A 25,188-nucleotide genomic window follows, 5' to 3' on the forward strand; every position below is an offset into this window, starting at 1 on the left:
TGTTCAAATATCTGCCAGCACACTAATGCCTTAAATCAAGAAATAGTTTTCTAAAATCTACAGAGATACTCGCAGGAACACCTCAGCAATCAAGAGTCCAAAGGTGGCAGGCAAAAAACCGGAACCTCAAGCCATAGCGGAAACCAAATGAGAGACTCCCCCTTGGACATACAGAAGACTAGGCAACTTGGAAGGCGCTGAACAGACTGTGCTCTGGCACCATGAGATGCAGAGCCAACCTTAAGAAATGGGGCCACAAAGTGGAGTCCACAACATGCAAGTATGGAGAAGAGCAAACTACAGACCACCTGCTGCAATGCAGTCTGAGCCCTGCCACACGCACAATGGAGGACCTTCTTATAGCAACACCAGAGGCACTCCAAGTAGCCAGCTTCTGATCAAAGGACATTTAGTATAATGCCAAGATATTTAAACTTTGTTTTTTAAAAATACATTACAATTGTACCCTCAGTTTGCTTTTGATATGATACATTTGGTAGAAACGAGGGAAGAATAAGGGGATGAGCAGAGTTGAGAAGTGAATTGAGAGCTGGGAGGTGAAGGGTTTTAAGGAAAAACTAAATTTGAAACAATTGTTACATTGAAATGATCAGATAACCAACATACATGTTTGATGTTTTACAACACACTTGTTACTCAAGAAACCTTTTGTTTCTGTTAACGAGAAAGTAAAAATTCCTTCCTGTAGTGAAATCTTTACTAGTTCAACTAAAAAAGTCTATCACAGTGGCTTTTGAGTCTTTATTGGATTCTTCATCAGGTGAAATGACAAATAGTAAAAAGTATACAAGGGAAGACTGTGACCTTGTTGTGGTCCTGGCATCTACTTACAAAGACCTGATACTAACTGCAGTCTTCTTTCTTAAGTGCCTTCTATAGCTTCATGCTGGGTAGACCCAAATGAAGTTTGGGGAAGGGCTGCTTTATACTTCAAAGGGAAAGGTTACCCCTTACTGACACCATTTTATTGCTTTTGTTCCCACTCATAAATGGTCTTTGCATCTATACACACATCATTTTTTAAAATATACATGCTATCACCAAAATGTTGCACTCTTTTTCCTGCATGCTTTTCACTATCTATCACCTGATAAGCTTCAAAAGATTGATGTATTTTGTACCTTTGGTTGGCTCAAAATGTTCTGCTACAAGATGGATTGTGGATTTTCTTGTTTTTGGTTTTTACTCTTTACATCTCTGCTTGAGTGGCATTCAGTTGAGTTTTGAGCTGAAATCAGTCATGTATACATGAACCTGAACCCAAAATAGAATACATTCACTGGTTCAGCTTAGGTTTCCCCAAACAATGAACCCAAAATATGATTCAAAGGTTTTTGAATCATGGTGGTTGATAGGAGCATAGGGTTGATGTCTGCAGGAGCAATCTGATCAGGACTGATCAGTCATATTCTGATTAAGGGATTTGTGGTTTATCTTAAAAAGTGAAAGATCACAGGATGAGGGATGGCAAATTCAACACAATGAAAATACACTTTCAAATAAGCAAATATCAAGGAGCCCCCAATGGCACAATAAGTTAAACCCTTGTACTGGCAGGACTGCTTACTGAAAGATCGGCAGTTCGAATCTGAAATTGCTCATAATTTAATTAGTGTAATTCACAAATTGATCTACAGCATCTTAAAAACATGTTTTTCTTGTATTGTTGAAGGCTTTCATGGCTGGAATCACTGAGTTGCTGTGAGTTTTCTGGGCTGCATGGCCATGTTCCAGAAGCAGGAGAGAATGCTTCTGGGACATGGCCATACAGCCTGGAAAACTCACAGCAACCCAATTTTTTCTTGGTGTATTTGTTGGCATCGGCTCATATCAGATGCGACAAATTAAACTGATCAGTCTTCACAATGTCACTGCAGAAGACTACCATGGCTACTTCTCTCCCAAAAATGTTTTCTTGGCAACACAGCTTCACTTTCAAGCAAACACACACATACAGGGACTGTTCGCAAAGGCTTACCTGCTGTCTCCAGCGTTTGCCACATAGAGCTTTCCGAGTAAATACACGACAACAAGAGCCGTACAACCACCAGAGATATTGTACACAGTCCTTTCTTGCTCTATCTGCAAATCCTGAAGGTGAAAAAAGGAGAAAGTGGATCAATTCCACAAGAGTTTTAAAAAATAGCTCACAATGGTTATTTCATAAGAGCAAGCAAACTTGTATTAAAAACTAGTTTACAAAGGATGTCTTCCTCCATCTGCATCAACTTGAGTTCAAAATGATCAAATCAGACAAATGTTTCCCACTTTGTAGAATACTTTAAAGATATTGTTTATATAGGAGAGCTATGATATAAATTGATCATATAATAACAGAGATTTGATAGGGGAGAGAAGCTAGGGGGAAGCAGAAGAGCAACAAGCTGTCTCACCAAAGAAAAGAGAAATACCTGGGACCCTTTCATGTCACACATGTATAGCACTTTGATACCACATTAACTGCCATGACAACATCTTATGGAATCCTGGGTTTAGCAGTATGGTAAAGAATTAGAGCGCCTCGATTGAAAATTCACTATAGTACCTATAGTAAACACATAGTCATACCATTTTAAAAACAAGATGCACTAGTTGTATTGATGACCATGCTTTAGAATAAGCCCTATAGAAATTGTCTATAAGCCCTATGTGAATATCAAGTTAAGTAGAGAAATGGGTAAATTACAAGCATTTCTATTGTGTCTTAGTAGGATTTCTCATGACCTAAAGCAGAATATGGACTGTCATGCTAAACAACATTTGTCATAAAAAAAATCTTGTGCGTTCAATACAGAAGGCTCAATCCCATTTGTTTTATAAATAATCAGTGGATGGTTTTGTAGAAAGCAAAGCACAAGCAATTTCTGCATTGCCCAATGTGGCCATCTTGCGGCTCATGTCTAAATTGCATCGTGAATTGATTTTGTCATGCTAAACAACATTTGCCATTAAAAAACCTTGTGCGTTCAATACAGAGGGCTCAATCCCGTCTGTTAAGATTTAAATGTCTAAGCCCTCAACTTACACATTAAGAGCTCATAATTGCAACAGTTCTCATTTTCTCCCTATTAATGATTTATTGCTCTGCAGTTTCTTTGCATCTGACAAAATATGTCTTCTTCAGGAATTTCCTAGATCTTCCAGACAATTTTATGATATGTTTCCACCAGAAGTTACCACAGAGCAGATCTGGAAGACCTAGCAAATTCCCAGAAGGGATATACCTCAATGATAATTTTCTAGGTGGAGCCCCTGGGCAATGCCTTTGCAGACAGCCAATTCTCTCACACCAGAAGAGACTTGCAGTTTCTCAAGTCACTCCTGACATGGAAAAAAAATCTAGGTTCTCCAGGATGATGGTATGATAACTTCTGGCATTTGTGTATTTTAATAGGGTTCACTATCATCTAGGTTTCCTGTTTCCAAGGTAAGTTCAGGAATCCATCCATCATGAATACATGGGTCACACTGTGCTGCTTCCAAAATTATAAACTCAGGATACCCCAAGATGGAACCCATACAATGGAACCACTGTGAAATAAGTTTCTAGTATCACAGATAGGTCAAGTGCTTCCAGCATGGAACCAAGGAAGCACAATCTGAGAGCTTCTCATCCACCTTCTTTACTGCAACCCTCTACTGTTACAGAAAGCACTTCGCAAAATATTTTCTTGGGCATTCCTGTCTGCCATTACAGAATTCAATATTACTCTAGCATTTATTGTTAACCGTCAATCAATATAAATACTTTACATACATTTTAATTTCATCAGCTGAACTAAAGCTTTTGAACATTAGTCTTATTTCAAGAACATGGTCTTTCTAAAGTAAAATCAAATGAAAGAAATCACAAAGTGTGTCATCTACAAAAATAATGAATGTTTTCCTTCTAAATTAATTTGATGACCAGAATACTGATAACCATTTGAAAACTGACAGCCAGACATCACAAAGAAGGATAATTCCTTCTACATTTACATGGATTTTGTTTTGTTATTACGATAACATACATAACAAAGGTCAATGTATCAATTATAAACAAACTTCTAGTACATATGGTACCAAACAAAAGTCTGCAGAATATCAGGGGACTGCTGGTATGCATATACAAAAATCAGTAGATGTTCAAGATCAGGAGAAAAATGTATAAAATGTTCTTAAGGTGGAGAGCTTTATATGAAAATCAGCTGCCATTTTTCCACTGGAAAAAATATCTACTTTACCACAGCAGCTGGACTTCTCAAAGCAACCCACCAAACACAATACTTCCACTGAAGGGAGCAAGAAGTGAAGGTACCATCACCAGAGGCACTGAGGGAAGGGGCAGCATTTGTTTCTCCTGTTGCCTCTGGCTCAGCTCCTGTGGACTCAGTCTTGGCAGAACCGAGGCCCTGACTCTGTAGCTCAAGGCCAGCAACAACACCTGCTTGCCCGCAGAGACTGGGGCATAAAAAGAACCACACCTGCAGGGCCTCAAGCCTAAGCAAGAAGTGGACCATCACCAGGGGCTTTGAGGGAACGGGCAGTGTTTATTTTCCTTGCTGCCTTTGGCTCAGCTTCTAGGGACTCACTCAGCTTCTGGGAACCACTTGGTGCTGCTGGACTCTATCTTGACTGGCCTCCATTTCAGCATCCTTGGGTCAGCACCAACATTTGTTTCTTCCAGCCCTTGATTCACCTGAGCCCTCTCTTGAGTGAACACTGCCACCCTGGTTTGGAATCTCATTCTTCCCCAATGGAACATCTGCTCTGTTAAAATATTTTAATATGTTTTATTGTATTTATATGTTTTAATTGTTTTATAATTTGATATGTTGTATTTATTATTTGTTGTATGGTGCGGCATTGAATGTTGCCATAATCTGTAAGCTGCTCTGAGTCCCCTTCGGGGTTGAGAAGAGTGGGGTATAAATACAGTAAATAAAAATAATAAATAAATAAGGGCATAATGTCACACAGATTTCAAAAGTTGCAGATACACCATGCTGGCAGGTAGACTCGGGGAGTCATAGTATAAAACTATTTCAATCATTGGATTTAGCATCCTCCCAAATGCATTGCTGGGGATGGACAAAATAGCCATTTTTCTTTCATGTCAACAATGTATTATGAACTATCAATGTGCCATCAAAGTTGGCATTAAGGTGAAAATTTACTGCTGGTGTAAAAGTATTTTATTTTACTTTTAAAGTAATGTATTTTACCAACCTAAAGATTTTGTATTTTTTGTAGGTAAAGAGGCATCTTGCACAGTCTTTAGAAGAGTTCCTTTTTTGTACTGCAGTTCCAGGCTGGGAGTGCTACAGTCCAAAAAAGTAACTTTCCAAGCACTGGTGTGATGCACTCAACAATCAGGAAACCCATTACACATTTTTGAAAATTATTTCCTTCATTAATTTATTTTTGGTTAACAATACAGGCAGTCCCCAAGTTACAAACAAGATAGGTTCTGTAGATTTGTTTTTAAATTGAATTTGTCGGAACAGGTACATTTTTAAGTATAACCCCAACTAACACATACACACACACACACACACACACACACACACACACAGCTTTGGATAGCGTAGGTAAGGGTGAACACCCGCGTGGCATTTTTATTTTGCTGTCTGTGCCCTTGTTCAGGAGATTTCACTTCACTTTTTGTCCCTGTGATAACTGGATTTTGAAAAACTTGACTTGTGGAAGCAAGAATTGGTGAGAAAGTTTTAACTGGGACATCTTTTCCCCATGATAACTCTTTCAGGAATGAATTTCCTTTCCAAGGGGTAGATTTCTCTCACTTTCTTTTGTTTCACCCCTGTTCTTAACTATGAGTTATTTGTAAGTACGGTGTTTGTAACTAAGGGACTGACTGTACATTGACTGTACAGTTTGTGTATACTAAGCCATCAGAAAGCAGAGGTGTTAATATCTCAGCCATCCATATAGACATTTTTGATTGTTGCATTTTGGAGTTTATAGTTCCAGAGAACAGATAATCAACCTGTATTGTGCAACCAAGCATTAGTTTGGTTTCAGGAGGTATCATTCTTAAGTTTGTTCATGTGATTTTGTGTGCTCCTCTTTCCCTTGGGATCTGGATCTCCACAAACACACATAAGGATCTTATCTAAATGGTCACCAGGAACAGTAAACGGAATACCTACCATTTCCCTAAATGCTGTCTCAATTGCCCCAATAACAAGGCACTCCTGAGAGATCTTCTTCTCGGTAAAGAAGCGAGTTGGTGGAGTGCCAGGTGAGCCCGGGGCTCCGGCGCTTCCCCGCAAGGAGGCTGCCCTAGTCAAAGTTCGGCTGCTGGCATTCATGTTTTCCGGCTCCTCCCCCAGGCAGGTTGGGGGAGGCACAGCAGAGTTTCTCAGGATGTCTACAATCTCCTGTAGTTGCTCCACAATGTGATGCTGAAGCAGCTTTGAAGCGACAACGGCTGCTCCAGAGCCAGCATGACCATCAAATAATGACCAGTAATGGAAGGAGATGCCATCTGATTCCTGGTTAAAGAAGAAAGCATAACAACATAATGTAAGAGTCAGTGGTGGCTTACTCACGAAAAGGGGGCACACAAGTTTCTTATTTTCCAAGTGCAATATGACTTTGAGAGGGAAGGAGAGATTATAGGAAGATCCTAACTTAGAGTGCATCTACACTGTTGGATTAATGTAGTTTGACACCACTTTAATTACCATGTATCCCCGTAAAATAAGACATTGTCTTATATTTATTTTTCCTCAAGAAGACACACTTATTTTCAAGGGATGTCTTATTTTTTGTTAAGTATGGTACAACAATCTACAGCAGCTTTACTGGTGTTTGTGGGGAGTAAAAGAGACCCACAGACTGTTGCTGGTTAGTGTTGGGTAAGAGAGACCCACAGCGCTGAGTAAAACAGCAGCCACAGCTTTACTTCTTTCCCCCGAGGAAACACAATACCTAAAGCAGAGCATCCTGCTCTTCAGTTCACTGAGGAGACTTTTACTTTTGCTTTCTATGTCTCCCTCTATGCCTCAGCTTGCAGCACGCACAGAATGACCGGGACCTGACAGGGGGAGCCGACCTTGTTGATGGAGATGCACGCACTTCTCTGGTACTCTACCAGGGAAACACAGTATCCTAGCTCAACAATATGGAGTAATGGGAGTTTCAGATTTACAGGGTTTTTAGCCTTCTCTGCCAAAGAATACTGGTTTCTCAGAAAACTTCAAATCCCAGGATCCCATAGCACTGGGCCCTGACAGTTAAAGTGATGTCAAACTGCATTAATTCTAGAGTGCAAATGCACTCCTAGTCGTGATTAAGAATGGATCAAATTAATAGAACACACCAAGCTCCATTGATTTCAGTGGGTCTGCTCTAAGTATGATTACGTTCCATTTTTATACCCTGTGGATGAATTAATTCACAACAAATTCTCATTCTAGATTCTCATTACAGTCTTTACCACAATCCTGCTTACAAAAAAATATATTGTAGGAGGCAAGGAAAACCTGGCATTCAGTTGAACTTGTAAAAACCATCATTATGTAATAACACACATTAACTTAAGAAGCATATTAAGGGGAAACTAATCAGTTGTACTTATTGACCAGTGTACCAGTGCTGGAGGGATTCATGACTATAGTAATTTAACATTATTTCATCTGTGAGGCTGAAATAATAGGGACTGGTTTCACTGCAGCTCTTCCACAAAAGAAATTGAATATCTGCCACCAGACCACTTAAAACAATTCAGTGGCATCTCTAGTACAAACGTACATATGTTTGTCCCACATGTCACAAAGTACAATGGACAAAAGAACTCCTGAACCATAATAAATGTGGATATCCACCATTTCTCTGCTCATTTCGTTCAACTGTTAAAACATATTCCACCCATGGTTCCCAAACCTGGGCCCTCAGACGTTCTTGGATTGTATTCCTCAGTTTTCCTAGACACTAGACTTTTTTTGTAATTAAAGTCCAACAATATTTGGGGGTTTGTGTTTGGAAAACTCAGAAGTTTTCCTTCTACAATTTTATTTAACATTTGTATGATTTTCCATTTCAGGCACAAAGTAGTTCATGAAAAAAATGCTCAATTATACAGGTTTAAAAAGTTAATCACAGCAACCTTCATAAAATAAAATACATGATATAGGTTGTTTCCAGAAATTATCCAAAACCTGACACTTTTTGCTGCCACAGGCACTTCTGCCTTTGAGGAAAGTGAGCTAGTTACACATCCAGTGCTGGCTTAGTTTTCCTCAAGAAGCTTTCATTGCACCACTATCCAAAAACTGATGGGGAGAAAGGAAGGTGGGGGAAATAATCTAGGTCCTATGGCTTGGCATATGCAAAGCTCCTGTAAAAACAGGTGTTAGGGAAGGGAAAAGTCCAAATGTATTTGGCTACCTTGAGCTCAAGGAATGTTGGAAACCTTCAAACGCTTGGCCAATCCACCCTGTGCTCTTCTCCCACCCTTCCAGGTGGGCATCCTGGAAACCTTCAAACTTCTGATAATGATTGAGTCCCTTTTCCCACCTATCCCTCATTCTAGTTAGAACTCTTTCCCACCCATCCCTTAATCACTATGTATATGAAAATACAGATATTCTGGAATCTCAACCTGTCACATGATATGACATATATTATATACCATGTAATACAATGATGAAATATCACAAAATAATTATTCCACCTTTCTTTAACACTATCATATTTAGAATCATTATGATCCAAAACCTTCTCAACTCCTGTAGAAAGTCTTAAGCTATGTTAGTTCTTGAACTAGTTTGGCTTATTTCCTCCTGCTGTTTTAAGGAGGAGTAAAAAGAAAAAAGAAAACAGGGCGGGAAATTGCATATGAAAAGCTGCCCCCTCTGCTCCTGTTGTAAACTATTGTGAGTCAGCAAGGCTTTAGATGCTTCACCCCTCCATTACAGATCTCCCCCTCCTTCCTGGGTAAATAGGACTGCTCCATGAAGGTGCCTTTTGAAATATTTTAGAGCATGTGCCCTGCTGGGATATGTCCCCTAAGTAGCTATGACACCCAGATTTTGTCCATGTTGATGAATAAGTTGTAAGAGATGCAACAATAACTCAGCAAGACCACAAATCCTGGAGTGTCTGACTTTTGTGTTGGTATAATGTAGTGTGGCACTTGTTCCAACTCATCATTTTTAGTGAAGAAAATCAATAAAGGAGGGGAGAAATGAGTAAGAAACTCTTGGCAGTACTTATATGCTATCCCATAAGTTAGTATGCATTTTATATTACCCAGTTTCATAGTTCCAGCCGATACACTGAACAAAATCACTTCTAGAGTAATAGTGCCCTCTAGTAGTGAATGTTTCCTTAACAACATTTTCACCATGTCTGAGGGGAAAAAGGCTTCTTTATCCTGCCATCATTAAATTCATTATGGAAAACAAACAATAAAATAATATAACTAACTACAAAGAGTGCCATCAGGACCCCTTCCACACAGCTGAATAAAATCCCACATTATCTGCTTTGAACTGGGATATATGGCAGTGTGGACTCAGATATTACTGTCCAAAGCCGATATTGTGGGTTATTCTGCTTTGATATTCTGGGGGCACATCCAGACAGCCTCTTAAAAGCACAAGCTCCCACGTTTTTACATGGGCCCTCCAAATGACACCCACGTAAAAACGAATGCATTTGGCACAAAGCAAGAAAACTCTGCTCTGTGCCAAATTAATTTGATACGGGAAAGACCCAGGTCTTCCTGAAAGACCCGGGTCAAATCCAGTATGGCCACTGTCTGGCCTGCCCTTTCGGAATACCTGAGAGTGTTCTAACCCCCTCCCCAAACCCCCTTAAAAACAGGGGGAAAGTAAAATAACTTCCCTGGCCATCATTAAACTACTGCTGGAGATCTCCTGGCATGTAGAAATGTGCCAGAAGAGCTCCGGCAGCAGTTTAATGGTGGCCAGGAAAGTTACTTTACTTTTCCATGTTTTTAAGAGGTTTTAGGGAGGGCAGATGGGGACTTTAACCCAGGCACAATCGTGTTCAACAAACTTGATTGCTTCTGGGTTAAAGGGCTGTGTGGAAGGGTCCCAAGTCAACTGTTCAATTATGGTGACTACATGAATATCATATGCTTTTCAAAACAACAATAAGGAACAGTCAAAATTCATGAAATGCAGGGTTGATCATGAGAAAGTAGCTTTTAAAAATGTTACGTTCTGGCTAAATATTAAATGAAATTATTATTTTCAGTAAACCGAGCCATGTGTTTCTCTGTGAAATTAACATATAGCCCCCTGGTGGTGCAGCAAGTTAAACCGCTGAGCTGCTGAACTTGCTGACGGAAAGGTTGGTGGTTCAAATCCGGAAAGCGGTGTGAGCTCCCGCTGTTAACCCCAGCTTCTACCAATCTAACAGATCAAAAACATGCAAATGTGAGTAGATTAATAGGTACTACCTTGGTGGGAAGGTAACAGCGCTCCATGCAGTCATGCTGGCCACATGACCTTGGAGGTAACTACAGACAACGCTCACTCTTCGGCTTAGGAATGGAGATGAGTACCACCTCCCAGAGTCGGATATGACTAGACTTAATGTCAGGGAAACCTTTACCTTTACCACATTTATAAATTAAATGACACCCACATTTTTTGCTTTCAGAAAGGCCCATACCATAAATTTGGGGAGCATCTTGTTCAATCAATAGAAAAGCAAAAACTTCCTAGCCTTCGAACAGAGAGCATTTCTTATAATAGAGGACACCTACCTACCAGTCCTTAAAAAGCTGTGCTGTATATGCAAAGCTAAATATCATTTTCAAATTGGATAATCATGGGTTTGGTCAGCAACTGAGTAAAGTATTGTTGAAATTATGGCAATGTCTGCTCCTTACCTGCACTTCTGCCAAGTTCAGAAACATGCCCTTCCCAGACTATAATGACCAAGGAATTCAAGGAGCTGTAGTCCTAACAAAGTAACTTTCAAGCACAAATGTTTCACAAGATAAAAATTGTAGCAGGAACCGATCACATGTATACCATGCATTTTATGACAAACCCAGCTATTTCTGTGGTTGGTTAAGAGAGGAAGTGGCAACTTACTGAGTTCTCTTTCAGCTGTAAGCCTTCGCCATTTGGCAATGAAGATCTCCGTTTGGAAGAGGAGTTTTTGTTTGGTGTGGAATTACTTCCTCCTGCTTTCTTCTTTACAGTAAGAACTTCACAACTGGCCTGGTCTTCATTGTGTGTACTTTTGCCCGCATTGATCACCCTATCAAGAAAGAAACCAAATCAAAGGGATTTTTAGAAATATTACGTTCACATTTGTTGGCATGGGAAAAATTTAAAAATGGCCTTTTGATGAAATTCCCAAAGTATTTTACAAAACCTGCAAGTATTCCTCACATAATGTATTTTCAATAAACATACAGAATTGAGAGATACTTTTCTGGGCTAAATTTGATATCTGGGTCATTGAGAAAATGCTCAAGCTCCTCTCTGAATGTCTGTCTTGCCACCTGTGTAACAATTTGGGAACCAGGTCCTAGTTTGCTACAAATAGTTCACTGCAATCTCCAAATATTTGCAGGGCGACCACAAACAGAAGATTCTTCTTGTTTTAGTACAGTCAAACCTCTGGAGCAGATAGGGCAGGGAGGAGATCGGCCCCTTCTACACTGCCATACAAATTATCAGCTTTGAACTGGATTATATGAATTGAATCCAGTTCAAAGCAGATAATCTGGATTTTATATGGCTGTGTAGAAGGGGCCTTGAACTGCTCTAGGGATGACAGATGTGACAAAGTGGATGTATTACAAAAATTGCTCTTAGTTGCTTTCATTTTGTTTCTGAGTTATGAGGACCTAAGGTGAAGCTATCATAGGGTTTGATCAGTAAGATTTGCTCAGCAGGGATCTGCCTTTCTCTTCCTCTGAGGCTGAGAGTGTCATTTGCTGAAGATCATACAGTGGGTTTCCACAGTTGAGTATTGTAAGAATTACTACCTATAACACTAAACTAGATGAATATGAATTTTTCTATGTTTCATATCCAACTTATTTAGCTTTAAAGCTAGTTGTGAACATATGGTTCAGGTATGAGCAAATCCATGTGGCCTTTTGGGTTCTTTTTTCAGGTCCTCTCTCCCTCTCTCACACCATTCTATCCTTCTTTCTTTCCTTCCCTCCGTTTCTCCTTCCCTACTTTCTTCCCTTTTGACCCCTCATCCTTCCTTCCTCTTTTCCTCCCTCTTGCCCTGTCTCCCTTTCTCATTCCTTCCTTCCCTTTTTTCTTTCCTTCTTCTCCCCCCTTCCTCCCTCTCTCCCTTCCACTCTTCCTTCCATCCTTCACTTCCTCCCTCCCTCCCTTCTCTTTTTTCTTCCTCCTTTCTTCCTGGGGGATGTTTAGCTGGGAGAAGAGAAGGTAGAGAGGGAACATGAGAACCATGTTTAAAGATGAGAACCATGTTTAAAAAAGGATGTCCCATTGAGGAGGAGGGAGGAACTGACTTTCTGCTGCTCTAGAGACCAGGGAACAAGGGAGCAATGGTTTCAAATGGTAGGGTAAGAGATTCAAATGAAAAGATTAGGAAGAACTTCCTAGAGAATGGCATAGGCTGCCTGGGAGTGTGGTGGAGTCTCCTTCTCTGGAAGCTTTTCCACAAAAGCTGTCTACTAGGAGTGCTTTGATTGTGCCTTCCTGCATGGCAGGGGGTTGGACTGTATGGCCCTTGGGGGTCTCTTCCAACTCTAGGATTCTATATCAGGGGTAGGCAATACGGGGTCTAATGGATACACTTTTTCTCTCCCATCCACTATCTCATCCAGATCAAGGCCAACTCTTTTAGGAACCAAACGTTTCCCATTTTTCCTTCACTTTCTGCCTTTGAACGTGAGGAAGGGGCAGGGAGGGGGTTTGGGGAGAACCCCCTCCCTTCCAGCCCAACCACCCTGCTCTAGCTCGCCATGTGGCCCCCAAGTTAGAATGTTTGCCCATGCCTGATATAGTCCATAGTTAGAAATAGTAGTCCAGTATGTATAAATATATAAATAATCCTAAAGCCACAATGAAAGCCGAGGTGGGGAACAGGGTAGGGTTAGGGAGCGAAAGAGATATATTCATATAGGCTCCGGCCTTAGCAAGCAGTGAGGCCTGAAATACAAGGAAATAAAGAGAAATGTTGGGTTCTCCACGACCATATCTTGCTTGTGCGGGAAAACATGGCCTGTGGGAAAACTTTAAAAGGTACAAAGCTCTCAGCAAGAGAGGGAGCGCACAATCCATCTCCAGTGTTAAGACATGACATCTGTGGTGGATAAAGCCAAGAGTGTATTAGCTCAGCAACCTGTCTATCAACAATGGCATCACATCTGTTTCATGGAGGCTCACAAGCAGGACATAATCCAGTTCTTAATCCTCGACATATGGAAGGCAGAGATAATTTATCTATGAAAACCGAGATTACATTTTGGCAATCATGCCTAGCAGATACCACAAAACGTATTCATGCATTAATTTAATCTGTTTGTATGTAAAGATACCTGCCATACAAACATGGACTGTGATAGGACCAGCTACTGCAGGCATGTATAAGACTACTATTTCATATCCTTGTTTTGCTTGTATTCTCTAAATGGTGCAGTCTACATCAGAAGTTGTATTATAATGTCTGAATCTCTGCCTTTTGTTTCATATCAATTTTCACTGCTTTTGCCTTGTCACTAAATATAGGAAAGCTTGTTTTGGCTTTAGGCTGTAACAGTTTAGCTGCTGATGTTTTGCTTGCTGACTTTGTTTTGATCACATATAAGATTTTTCCTTCTTCTTTACCTAATGTTCATCAGTCTCAGATCATTTCACTCTCAGGGCCCTTCCACATAGCCATATAACCCAGAATCTCAAACTAGAAAATCCAAATCTGCTTTGAACTGGGTTATCTGAGTCCACACTGCCCTATATTCCAGTTCAAAGCAAATGTGGGATTTTATTCACCTGTGTGAAAAGGGCCTTAGTGAGAATCATGTGACCCAATGTATTGGAATACGATTGCCAGCAGCCCTAACCAAAGTTAGGGGAAGGAATGCTGGGAGCTCTAGTCACAGAACACTTACAATGCTCTGTGATCCTTGCCTCATATGAATACAAATGAGTTTTTAGCAGAACTGGATCCTGTGTGTCAATCCATACGCAGAAATGGAAAACATCCATGGATAATTCTGAGTTTAGTATTCAATTATGTATCTTGGCAATGTCTCCTAACCCCATGCTCAACCAGAAATAACTCCTGTATGTCCATAACACAGGGTAAAACCCGTTGCCCAGTTTCACCCTGCATGACAAGAAGTTGGGGAATCCTCCAGACTTCGGGGTGAGTGTGGACAGCTGTACCGGCCCTAATCTGAGCCAACATACTGTCCACACACCCAATGGCAACATCCACTTATCCCTGCACTCAAAAGCACAAGGAAAAGGGGAAAAATTGGGATTGTATCACCTTCCTGTTACTGTGGCAGGTGTCTGCAGAGATCCAGAGAGCTCTTGGTTGTTCCTAGGCATCTCCGCTGCTATCAGTAAAGATGCTTACACCGTCAGGGAAAATGAGGGGGATTACTTGTATAAATGCAGCTTTATCTTTCAATGTTCAGTCATACAGAAAAAATATTCCTTCTATCACTCCATATCTTTACAATCTCTCTCTAAAATCAGCCTCATATATAACATAAGACTGTTTACTTCGAAGAAACTTCCACCTGGTTCAGTGACACTTAGTTCTAGGTAAATATGTAAAGGGCTGTAGACGTAACATTCCATAGATATGGCAAACTGTAGACTTGGGTCCTCTTAGATTCTGGGGAAATAGTCAAAGTTAAAAGCACTTAAAGCTTTTAATTTTTTTCCTTTTATATTTAACATGTGTGGAAAGTTAAACTCCAAAGTTAGGCAGTGATGGTGCCAATCCCTTTTGATACAGCTGACAACTTTGATTAGCAGACAGCTCATCGTCTGGCCAGAACAGTTCACACTTTGCCCACAGGTATGGATTTGTTCCCTCTCTGAAAATATTTTTCTGTGGCATCCATGACCCGAAATTACAAGCCCTTACTGGAAATTACTGCAGGAAAACCAGCAAACACACAGTCTGCTTTGTTTGTTTATTATAAATATTTGTTAACCTGACCTTCATCTTCAGATACCAAGATAGAATACAAGAATGTCACCATATAATATTGTTTTTAAAAATGATACTAAAAAGGTAAAGGTTGTCCCCTGACATTAAGTCCAGTCATGTCCAACTCTGGGGTGTGGTGCTCATCTCCATTTCTAAGCTGAAGAGCCAGCATTGTCCATAGACACCTCCAAGGTCATGTGGCCAGCAGGAGCAGTACCTATTGATCTACTCACATTTGCATGTTTTCGAACTGCTAGGTTGGCAGAAGCTAGGGCTGACAGCGGAAGTTCACGCCACTCCCCGGAATCGAACCTGTGACCAACAAGCTCAGCAGCTCAGTGCTTTAACCCACTGCGCCACCAAACAAGTAAAAAACATAAAATCTATAAGTGTATGAAGTTTTAATCAACAGCTATCTGTTTCTGCCATGATGTCCTGTTAGGGTTTATCTATCTGTCTATAGAAACCCATGAGCCTTTATCATTCTGTTACAGTAATCTACCATTGGAGACCACAGAAAGTTTTTAACCTACTGTGAAAAAATGGGCTAAAAACTGCTGCACTATTGTAACCATTTTAACCTCTATTGTATTTTATTAAATATAGATCTACACAGTCACAATACTGTGATTAGTTTTTGTAAAAAAAATAAGGTCAATTTGTTGTACGATTATAGTTGTAATGTCAAAAGACTTGGCCATACGAAGCTAGTTTTCCCCTTTTCTCATGCCATTTGAAACAGTATTAAAATGGTATTGTACACCGAGGTCAATGGACAAAATCAATAGTTTGAAAAATGGCTTCTAATTAGCTATTGATTTTGTTTTGCCTGGATTTTCTTAGGCTGATGTTGGTATACTCTTTTTAGCTGAACAATGATTGTCCTGATTTTAGATTAAAGCTACTCTAAACATTCTTTGGAATGGGAATCACAGAAGATATCTATCTATCTATCTATCTATCTATCTATCTATCTATCTATCTATCTGTTACAGGCATGGGCAAACTTCAGCCTTCCAGGTGTTTTGGACTCCAACTCTCACAATTCCTAACAGCCTACCAGCTGTTAGGAATTGTGGGAGTTGAAGTCCAAAACACCCGGAGGACCCAAGTTTGCCCATGCCTGACCTACCTATCACAGATAAACTGAGTGGTAACTTGTTATCTGAGCCAAGAATGGCCAGATTTTGCAGGCATGTCACGCAGAGAAACTTCATCCTATAATCATGCTAATTTTCCACTCAGTTCTCTTCTTCCATGTCAACCAACATTTTGGCAATGCAAGCACAAAAGCAGGTGTCAAGCTGCTTACACCAAATTGCATATTGATTGAAACACAGAGAGACAGATACGTTATTTAACTTCCTTCAGAAATGCCCTTTAGATATGGTGATGCACAGAAAAACAACTGCAAATCATACACCACTAAGTCATGTAACCTTAGGTTACACTATGCATTGCTTTGAAGGCATGTTAGCAGGTACATTTTCCCCTAGGTTGCAAGAAGCACAAATGGGGACCTTTTAGAGGACAGAGCGGGTTTGTTCATTTATCTGTTTAACAGCATTCCCAAAACTCCTGCCAGAGAGGATGGGCGGAAATAACATGATTCTCACTGAGAGGCGAAGCAATTGTCAGGCATTATGCAAAAACGGGGAAAACGCACTTTGCACAGGTTCACAACTACTCTTCTATTTACATTCTGTAACTGAATCCTGGGATTATGACGAAATTAACAGGCCGAAGCCTGACAGAGAGCTCATGGGAATAAACAAGCAAAAGGATGATATGAAGAGTGGGGGACAGCAAGAAAGGAATAAATGGGGAAGGGGATAAAGAGTTGTTGGACCTGGTTGTGGTGCAGCTGGTTGGGAGTCAGCTAGATTAAAATCACTACTGACCAAAAGGTTATGAGTTCAAAGCCAGCTCGGGTCAGAGTAAGCTCCCGACCATTTGTCTAGGTTGCTGTTGACCTTTGCAGCCCAAAAGACAGTTACATATGTCAAGTAGGAAATTTAGGTATCACTTATGCGGGGAGGCTAATTTAACTCATTTACAATGTCATAAAACTCTCCAGCAGCCTGCAAAAGAATGAGGATGTATTCCATCGGTGTTACAAGTGGACGGTAAAGTGATAGCTCCCCGGTAGCCGGAATTCAAAAGCATACCCTCATGAAGCTGGAAATTTAAATAGCCTCTGTGTGCCTGTCTATATATGATGTATGTTTATGGCATTGAATGTTTACCATGTATATGTGCATTGTGATCTGTCCTGAGTCCCCTGCGGGGTAAGAAGGGCTGAATATAAATACTGTAAATAAAAAAAAGAGTTGTTGAAAGAGTGACCCAAAAAATTATTGCAATTTTTTGCTCCTCATGGAGCCAAAACCCAGGACTAAAAAAGGGCCAGTCCAACTTTGGTTGACTTAGTGTGAGCTTGCAGTTTTCCGTAACACAAATATATAGGTGGTAGAAGAATGACAGAAGAGGCTCTAAGATACAGAAAAGGATTCAATTCCCTTCCATGCTACTGCACACACAGTCCCTTAATGACTTGTTTTCAAGGACTAGGTGTCCATTACATTCAACAGGAAGAAAGTGAGATGCTAGAAAAACTAACAATGCTACTTGGACTTTAATTTGAGACACAGGAGAACCTGCGGATGTGTGACAACATCATTAATGAGCCCTTGAAGTACATTTACAAAACTGGTCTGGAATAACATTCTTGGCACCACAACATCTCCTAATGACTCTAATCACAAACCTCCCAAGATCAATCCAACAAGAGGTCATTGATCTGATAGAGTGACCCAAGGATTACAATCTCATACAGCTCTACTTGCTATTAAGATGCTGTGCCCATGAATGTACTGGGTATACAGCCAGAATGTAATTGATCCCAGAACGCCTCTGTGCTGCAGACCTGTACCAAGTGTATTTTGTTAAGTTTACTGTAGTTCAGGACTTCTTTGCTTCCTTCATTAGGGGAGAAGGCATGCTACTAACTACTATGTAATAGTTTCCCCCCACAAGTTCTCATGCAACGTGAATGCCTCAAACACTTGGAAAGAATGTGGTCTGAAGGCAAGTACTAGCTCCAATTTATATTTTCAAACCATTACAGCATGATAATTATAGCCCCTAGATATTTATGCTTCATGCGTCTTTGTGCATCATGGCCTATTTATATAATTCAAAGAAAGATTTAGATGGATTTTTAAAAAAACAGTACCAAAGTGTACTAGGATCCATACATAATTTTACCAAATGTTATCTTTCAGTTATGAATATCTGCTATCATGGCTATGATGCATTATCTGTCAATGCTACTCAAAATGATGGTGTGCAGACCCAGTTCTGGTCTTTTAAGTCAAAGTCTGCCAGTTTGTGATGGTTTCTAGGAAATTAGGCTAACATGGCACAAATACAGAACAACCCCATAGCATTTTCAGGAAGGAAATGCTGGTTTCCTCACCTCCAACAAATGTGTGTTCCCCTTTCTTGAAACAATCATTTAAAAAAAAACAACACAATGAATCAGTCAACTGAAATGGCCACCTGTCTCTGAAATTAATGATGAAACCAGCCATGTGCAACTTAAGTCATTTGGTCCTATACACTCCAATCTGCACTGTCAATGGTCAATCCATCCTGCAATATAAGCATGCTGGACCCACAAGTTTGAGGAACGTGGGGTATGACACTCTTTGTGAGCTTCCAGCTAAAAGAAGATGCAAGGCTTGAAAACAAATAAATCCTTTATGCTCTATTCAGTGGTTCTGAACCTGGGGTCCCCAGATGTTTTTGGCCTTCAACTCCCAGAAATTCTAACAGCTGCTAAACTGGCTGGGATTTCTGGGAGTTATAGGCCAAAAACATCTGGGGACCCCAGGTTGAGAACCACTGCACCTATCTTATCTTCCTATGCCTTCTTTGGAACGTTTCAGGGGGGTGTTAGAATTCCAGAATCATCAGGTTGGAAGAGGCCATCTGTCACATGTGTGTATGCACACATAATCAACGTTCTTCTGCCAGATGATCATCCAGCCTCAGTTTTAAAACCTCCAAAGGAGACTCAATCACATTGTTCATATTCAAGTCTTCTCATTTCCTTGTTCCGGATTCAGATGACACATATCAACCACCAATCTCTACTACAGTGCCAAACTTTTTCATTTCCCATCAATTCAAATTCCTGTAGTTTGATAAGTAGGCTCTGTGACTTTCCTCATACCACAAACTATTGCTTTCTTCATGTTTTCCTGGTGCCATGTCAATGGTAAGATAAACGCAGATGTGTTTTGAAGCATGACCTTTACTTTCTGGTATTTACATCTCATTTCCTGCCTTTTCTTAGATCAATTTCTGATTTGTCAACACTCATTCTACAATTAATGCAGATGATTGTATGATTAACTCCTCCCCATGGCACTATGGTGTTCAAAACACCTGAAAGATAATCAACATTCCTATGTGCCTTCAAGCTGTTTCCAACCTATGGCAACCCTTAGGCGAACTTATCAAAGGGTTTTCTTGGCTAGATTTGTTGAGAGAGGGATTTGCCTTTGCCTTCCTCTGAGACTGAGAGAATATGACTTGCCCAAAGGCACCAAGTAAGCAGAGATTGAAATCCTGGTCTCCAGAGTTGTATCCAACTCACAAGCCACTACATCACACTAGTTTCTTAACATGCATCCTACCGATTTGTATTTTGTAGTCTTGACTTCTAAAGCCTAGCCCTGTTAATGTGTTTCACCACAACCTTCATTTTCTAAGGCATGAAAATTTAAATCCATGGAAGTTCATTCTCCACCGGGGGGAGGGGGGGGAGACCAATGTGCCAGCAGGTTCTAAAAGACTCTGTATACCAAAGCAGGTCATGTTTAAGGCGTTGCTGAAATTCTCTTTTGCTTTCACTTTTGTTCTTGAAAGTATCATCATGAATGAAAAGTGCTTGTTGCTTGGCAACAGTTGGAAAAAAGAGCAGGAATCGAATATGGGGTTGAAAATGAATGCATTCTCAAGGGAAGGAGAAGGGATGGGGCAGCATGAGCAGACATAGGTCATCTCGTTCCTAAAAAGATAAAAGGCATCCAATGGCTGAAAGGTAGGAGAAGTAGGTAACACTCTTATCGCAGAAAGAAGGAAAATACCCATCAAACACGGCAAGGGAGCTTAGATCAAATGGAATAAAGCAATATGAGAGGGAAATATATTCCAGTCTCTACAAAAGTACCTATTAAAAGACACTGCTCCAAGTTTGCCCCCCTGAAAAATAAGAATAGTAACACTGATGAAGTGGTGGATTCCCAGATAAGTCTGAAGTCTCAGCAAGTCCTATCTGTGGCAACTCTTGGAGACGACCCTGGATATGAGCACTGAGTCCTCGTCATTGTAGCTTGTAATCCCAGAACAACAGCACCCAACCAATTCTTCCTCTGCATTAAGCCCCAAATTTCAACTGGATTAAAGCTGTCTAAGGTACAGATATTTGTATACAGCAGTGCTATGCAACTACTTCTAAGAACCTGAATTAATCCAACTGAAGCTAATTAGATTAGTAGCTTTAGGGAAGCTGGTGTCCTTTTTTCAATTAGATTCTAAGAAACTACACACTTTTAAGTCGTCAATGGATCTTTAAAAGTCAGCCTTTGCCTTTGCCCTTGCCCTTAAAGCAGGAAAACATAATTTAGTATTAACGAATCCCCACAGGTATCTTCTATTTTGTTCAACCTGTGGCTTGCAAAAAAAAAGTAAAGCCTGTAGTACAGGCTTAGAATTATGATACAAGGAACTGGACCCCGCTAATATCACAGCCAATTTTGAAGTGCTGAGACTCATCACAAAATCTCCATAGCCAGGCCCGTGAGCAAAATATGAAGGCAGCTATACCAGATCCATTGACGACGCTGCTCAGCAAACTAATTCTAACAGTCTCCACCTCTACCATCTGCAGGTCCTCCTTGACATTAATGGGACTTAACTGCACCTTCAAGTCCAAGCTAACAAAAATAGTTTTCAACATGCATAACTAATATCACATGAAGATTATTTCAAAATTTCTTCTAATCCGAAAGTCTGGTGCCCAAAGCTTCTGAGACCGTGGCTACACATACCTCTATTGGAGCCTGACTGTCTAATCAACTCATATGCTGCCGAAGCAGCCTAGGAGTTACCCTGATGTGGAAAGACCCCACTCTTTCCTCCAAAATTCACAAGTCAGTAAACGGATGTGATTTTTCTGAAGCCACAGATCCCTGGTCTAGAAGGTGGCAGGTCTGATACACCAAATGGTACTTGAGGCCTGTTCACACCACATAATTATAGCACTAGTATTCTAATATTAACTGCCATTGTTCAATTACATAGAATGCTGTAGCCTGTAGTCTGTTGAGGTACTATTGCATTCTGGCTGAGATTTCTAAATGTCATTCTTTAAATTCCCGATCCCAGAATTCCACGGACTGTAGCCACAGTTGTTAAAGTGGAATAACAGCACCACAATTATGTAGCATGAATGCAAGCCAATCATACAGACCATGCACTGTTTAAATATTACTAGGGCAAACTCAAGAACGGCTCTCATATTTAAGTGATCCCTCATTGTCTGAGTAAGATTGTCCTCCAAGTGTCCTGGCGGTGGGTACGTATGTGACTGTGGAACCGTATTCTTGACCTGCATGTTCTCCAACAGTGAGGGCATCAGTTTCCGGATGAAAGGAGGTCCCAGTCAGAGTTGGCTAGAAATGCCTTCCTCTTGGCATGTTTCTCTCTTTCACCCTCCATTTGTGCCTATTCAAATTCTACAGCACTGCTGGTCACAGCTGACCTCCAACTGGAGTGCTCAAGGGCGAAGGGTTTCCATTTCTAGGTGTCTATGCCACAATTTTTAAGGTTGGCTTTGAGCCCATCTTTAAATCTCTTTTCCTGTCCTCCAACCTTTCATTTTCCATTCTTGAGTTCGGAGTAGAGTAACTGCTTTGGGAGACAGCGATCGAGCATTCGGAGAACGTGGCTGGTCCAGCGGAGTTGATGGCAGAGGACAACTGCTTCAGTGGTGATGGTCTTTGCTTCTTCCAGCACACTGACATTTGTCTGCCCGTCTTCCCAAGAGATTTGCAGAATTTTTCAGAGGCAACACTGATTCTGCTGCAGTAAGATAGGAATCAGGCCTAAATCACATCACTATTTATTTTACTACTTACAATCTTCATTTTATCCAAATGGCACACATGCACAATTGCTGACTAACACATTACACTGCTGCACATTCTTTCCGCTACTCTGTGATATTTAATTAAGTTACTTTGCCCCTACATTAGGTAATGTTCAAAATATAATTGCTTCTTTTTCCAAGATAGGTTAATGAACGGCGTGATTTGTTTTCCTAAGCTGGTATACCTGAAGACCCATGAAACATCATGAGAACATAAGCAAGGTAAAAATTCTGTAGTGCAGTTATGGATTTCATTGTTTATTTTTAATACCGTTAATATTTTATTCTATTTTAATGTTTGTACATTTTTGGGTTTTCATTTGTATTGGTTTTACTGTAAGTTGCTTTGAGCCTCCTTTTTTGGAGGGAAAAGGTAGTGTATAAATAAAAATAATACATAATAAATAAGTAACTGCTCTCCCAATGTTGTTGGGCTATAATTTCCATCATCCTTAATCCCTGACTATGCTAGCAAAGCTTGATGGGAGCCTCAGTCTAACATGTTTGAACTGAGTGACTGGTAAGGATCTGATTTAGCCTGAAATGAAAGAGTATGGTATTTCAAATGTTATTTATAAATAACCCACTGGTGCTTATAGATAAAGGATATGCAATGGTCACATTGAAGGTTGAAGGGTGGTGCTCTGTTGGAGATAAAAGTACCATATATTCTGGGGTACTAGATGTGTTTTTAGGCATGTAAAACCTTATAAAAAGTTGGGAGTCATCTAGTATGCCGGGTATAAAATTAAAATAATAATAAAATTAAAAACTACAGCTCCCAGAATGCCTCAGCGAGTCCATCCCAGGCATGCCGCAGCCCTTGGGGGTCTCTCTCTCCTCCTCCTCCTCCTCACTGGTAGAGCCTCTTGACGTGGAGGGCCTTGGCCTCGGGCTCCCATCCTCCTCCGCCTCTTCCTCCTCCTCTGCTGCCTTGGCTCATGGTGGCCTCCCGGGTGGGCTCCACATCCTTCCTCCCTTCCTGGCTGCCTTCCTTGCTCAGGTCCAGGCCTCTCCCTTGTTGGCACCTGGGCTGCTTCCCGCGCCACCTCCTGAAGGGCCTCCCGCGCTGCTCAGGCCGCTCAACTTCTTCCTGCCCCCACTCTGCCGCCATCGCACCTCTGCCTCCCAGCCCCGCCAAGCCTCACGAGAAGCGCATCTTCTCCCATGAGACAACATCTCGCAGGAGAAGAGGCGCTTCTCGTGAGGCCTGGCCAGGAAAAGAAACCGCCATTGCTCAGGCCGCTCTCCTTCTTCCTGGCCAGGCCTCGCGAGAAGCACCTCTTCTCCCGTGAGACAATGTTGTCTCGTGGGAGAAGAGGCACTTCTCGCGAGGCTTGGCGGGCTGGGAAGCAGAGGTGCGATGGCGGTGGAGTGGGGCCAGGAAAAAGGACAGCGGCCTGGGCAGCACGGAAGGCCCTTCTGGAGGAGGTGCAAAAAGCAGCCCAGAGGCAACCGCACACCAGGCGTAGAGGAGAGGAAAAAGAAACCACCTGGCTGGAATGCTAAGTTGTCTTAAATGGCAAGTATATCCGTAACTCTATTTTGTGTTTAAAAGTTGGGGGGGGGGGTCGTCTTATAGCCCTAATCGTCTAGTACCCTGGAATATACGGCAGTATAAGTCCTCATAAGAAGCTTGAGGGCATTTAGACTGACTGCACAGTTGGTGTCACACAAGAGGGGCAGAAGAAGGCCCTTATGGGCAGCAGAAGTGGGAATCAGAGAATATCCTCACACTGAAGGCTTGCAGTGAACACTGTGAAAGCTTCACATTTGGTGTTTGAGGTGTTGGCTACAGAAGTGGGATTGCCTAAGAGGAAATCTCACATTTGGCGACACTAAAACAGTGGTTTCCAACCCTTGGCCCTCCAAGGGTTTTGGACTTTGCTCCCACAGTTGGTCCTAACAGTTGGTAAGATGGCTAGGATTTATGGGAACTGAAGCCCAAAATACCTGGAGGACCAAAGGTTGAGAACTACCACATTGCTTGAATGAAAAGTCGCATACATATACAGTTGTGGGATAACGTACAAAACTTACACATTTGGTGAAGCTAATAGCACAATGTAAGTGGACATCAGCACAAAACCCTTTGGAACTTTAGATTTGTGCCTTCTTACAACAGCCACAGTAGAGAGCAGCTGCCTCCTGAATCCCTCCGTGAGAAGGGGGGCGAGGGGTTGTGGTGGTGGAGAAAGAGATAAAACAAATAAGTCTGCCTAATCAGCTATAACAAATAGCTGAAAAAGACACAGACCTGGAAGTCTGACCACCAACATGGAAATCATAATGACATTGGAGACTGGTGATAGAAAAAAAATCATTGCTGGATGAATTTTGAGGAAACTTTTAAGTAGTCTTTAGAAAGTTCAGTATCTTTTTATTTACTTATGTAACTTATGTGACCTTTTACATATATATATATATACATACACACAAACACACCCACTAGCCGTCCCCTGCCACACGTTGCTGTGTCCCAGTCTGTGTATATGTATTTTGTGTGTGTATATATTTGCGTATATGCATACATATTTGTGTTTGCGTGTATATATGTGTATGTATGTGTGTGTGTGTGTGTATGTGTGTGTGTATATATATATATATACACACACACACACACACACACACATACATACACATATATACATGCAAACACAAATATGTATGCATATACGCAAATATATACACACACAAAATACATATACAGACTGGAAGTACATTACAACGCATGTGCAAAACCATATATATATATATATATATATATATATATATATATATATGGTTTTGCACATGCGTTGTAA

At 40.9% G+C, this 25,188-nt stretch overlaps 1 protein-coding gene across 1 annotated transcript in view; it reads right to left on the reverse strand.

Annotated features, from left to right (window-relative positions):
- The window catches only part of PPM1H (protein phosphatase, Mg2+/Mn2+ dependent 1H), a 107,173-nt gene that overhangs the window by 43,501 nt on the left and 38,484 nt on the right, over positions 1-25,188 (reverse strand). The window contains exons 2-4 of the mRNA XM_060777538.2: positions 11,097-11,265; positions 6,171-6,515; positions 2,000-2,112 (exon numbers count right to left, since the gene is read on the reverse strand). Of these exons, the coding sequence (XP_060633521.2) occupies positions 2,000-2,112; positions 6,171-6,515; positions 11,097-11,265 (627 nt within the window). The remainder of the gene's footprint in view (positions 1-1,999; positions 2,113-6,170; positions 6,516-11,096; positions 11,266-25,188) is intronic.

This window comes from Anolis sagrei, chromosome 5 (genome assembly GCF_037176765.1).
Source record: "Anolis sagrei isolate rAnoSag1 chromosome 5, rAnoSag1.mat, whole genome shotgun sequence".
NCBI lineage: Eukaryota > Metazoa > Chordata > Lepidosauria > Squamata > Dactyloidae > Anolis > Anolis sagrei.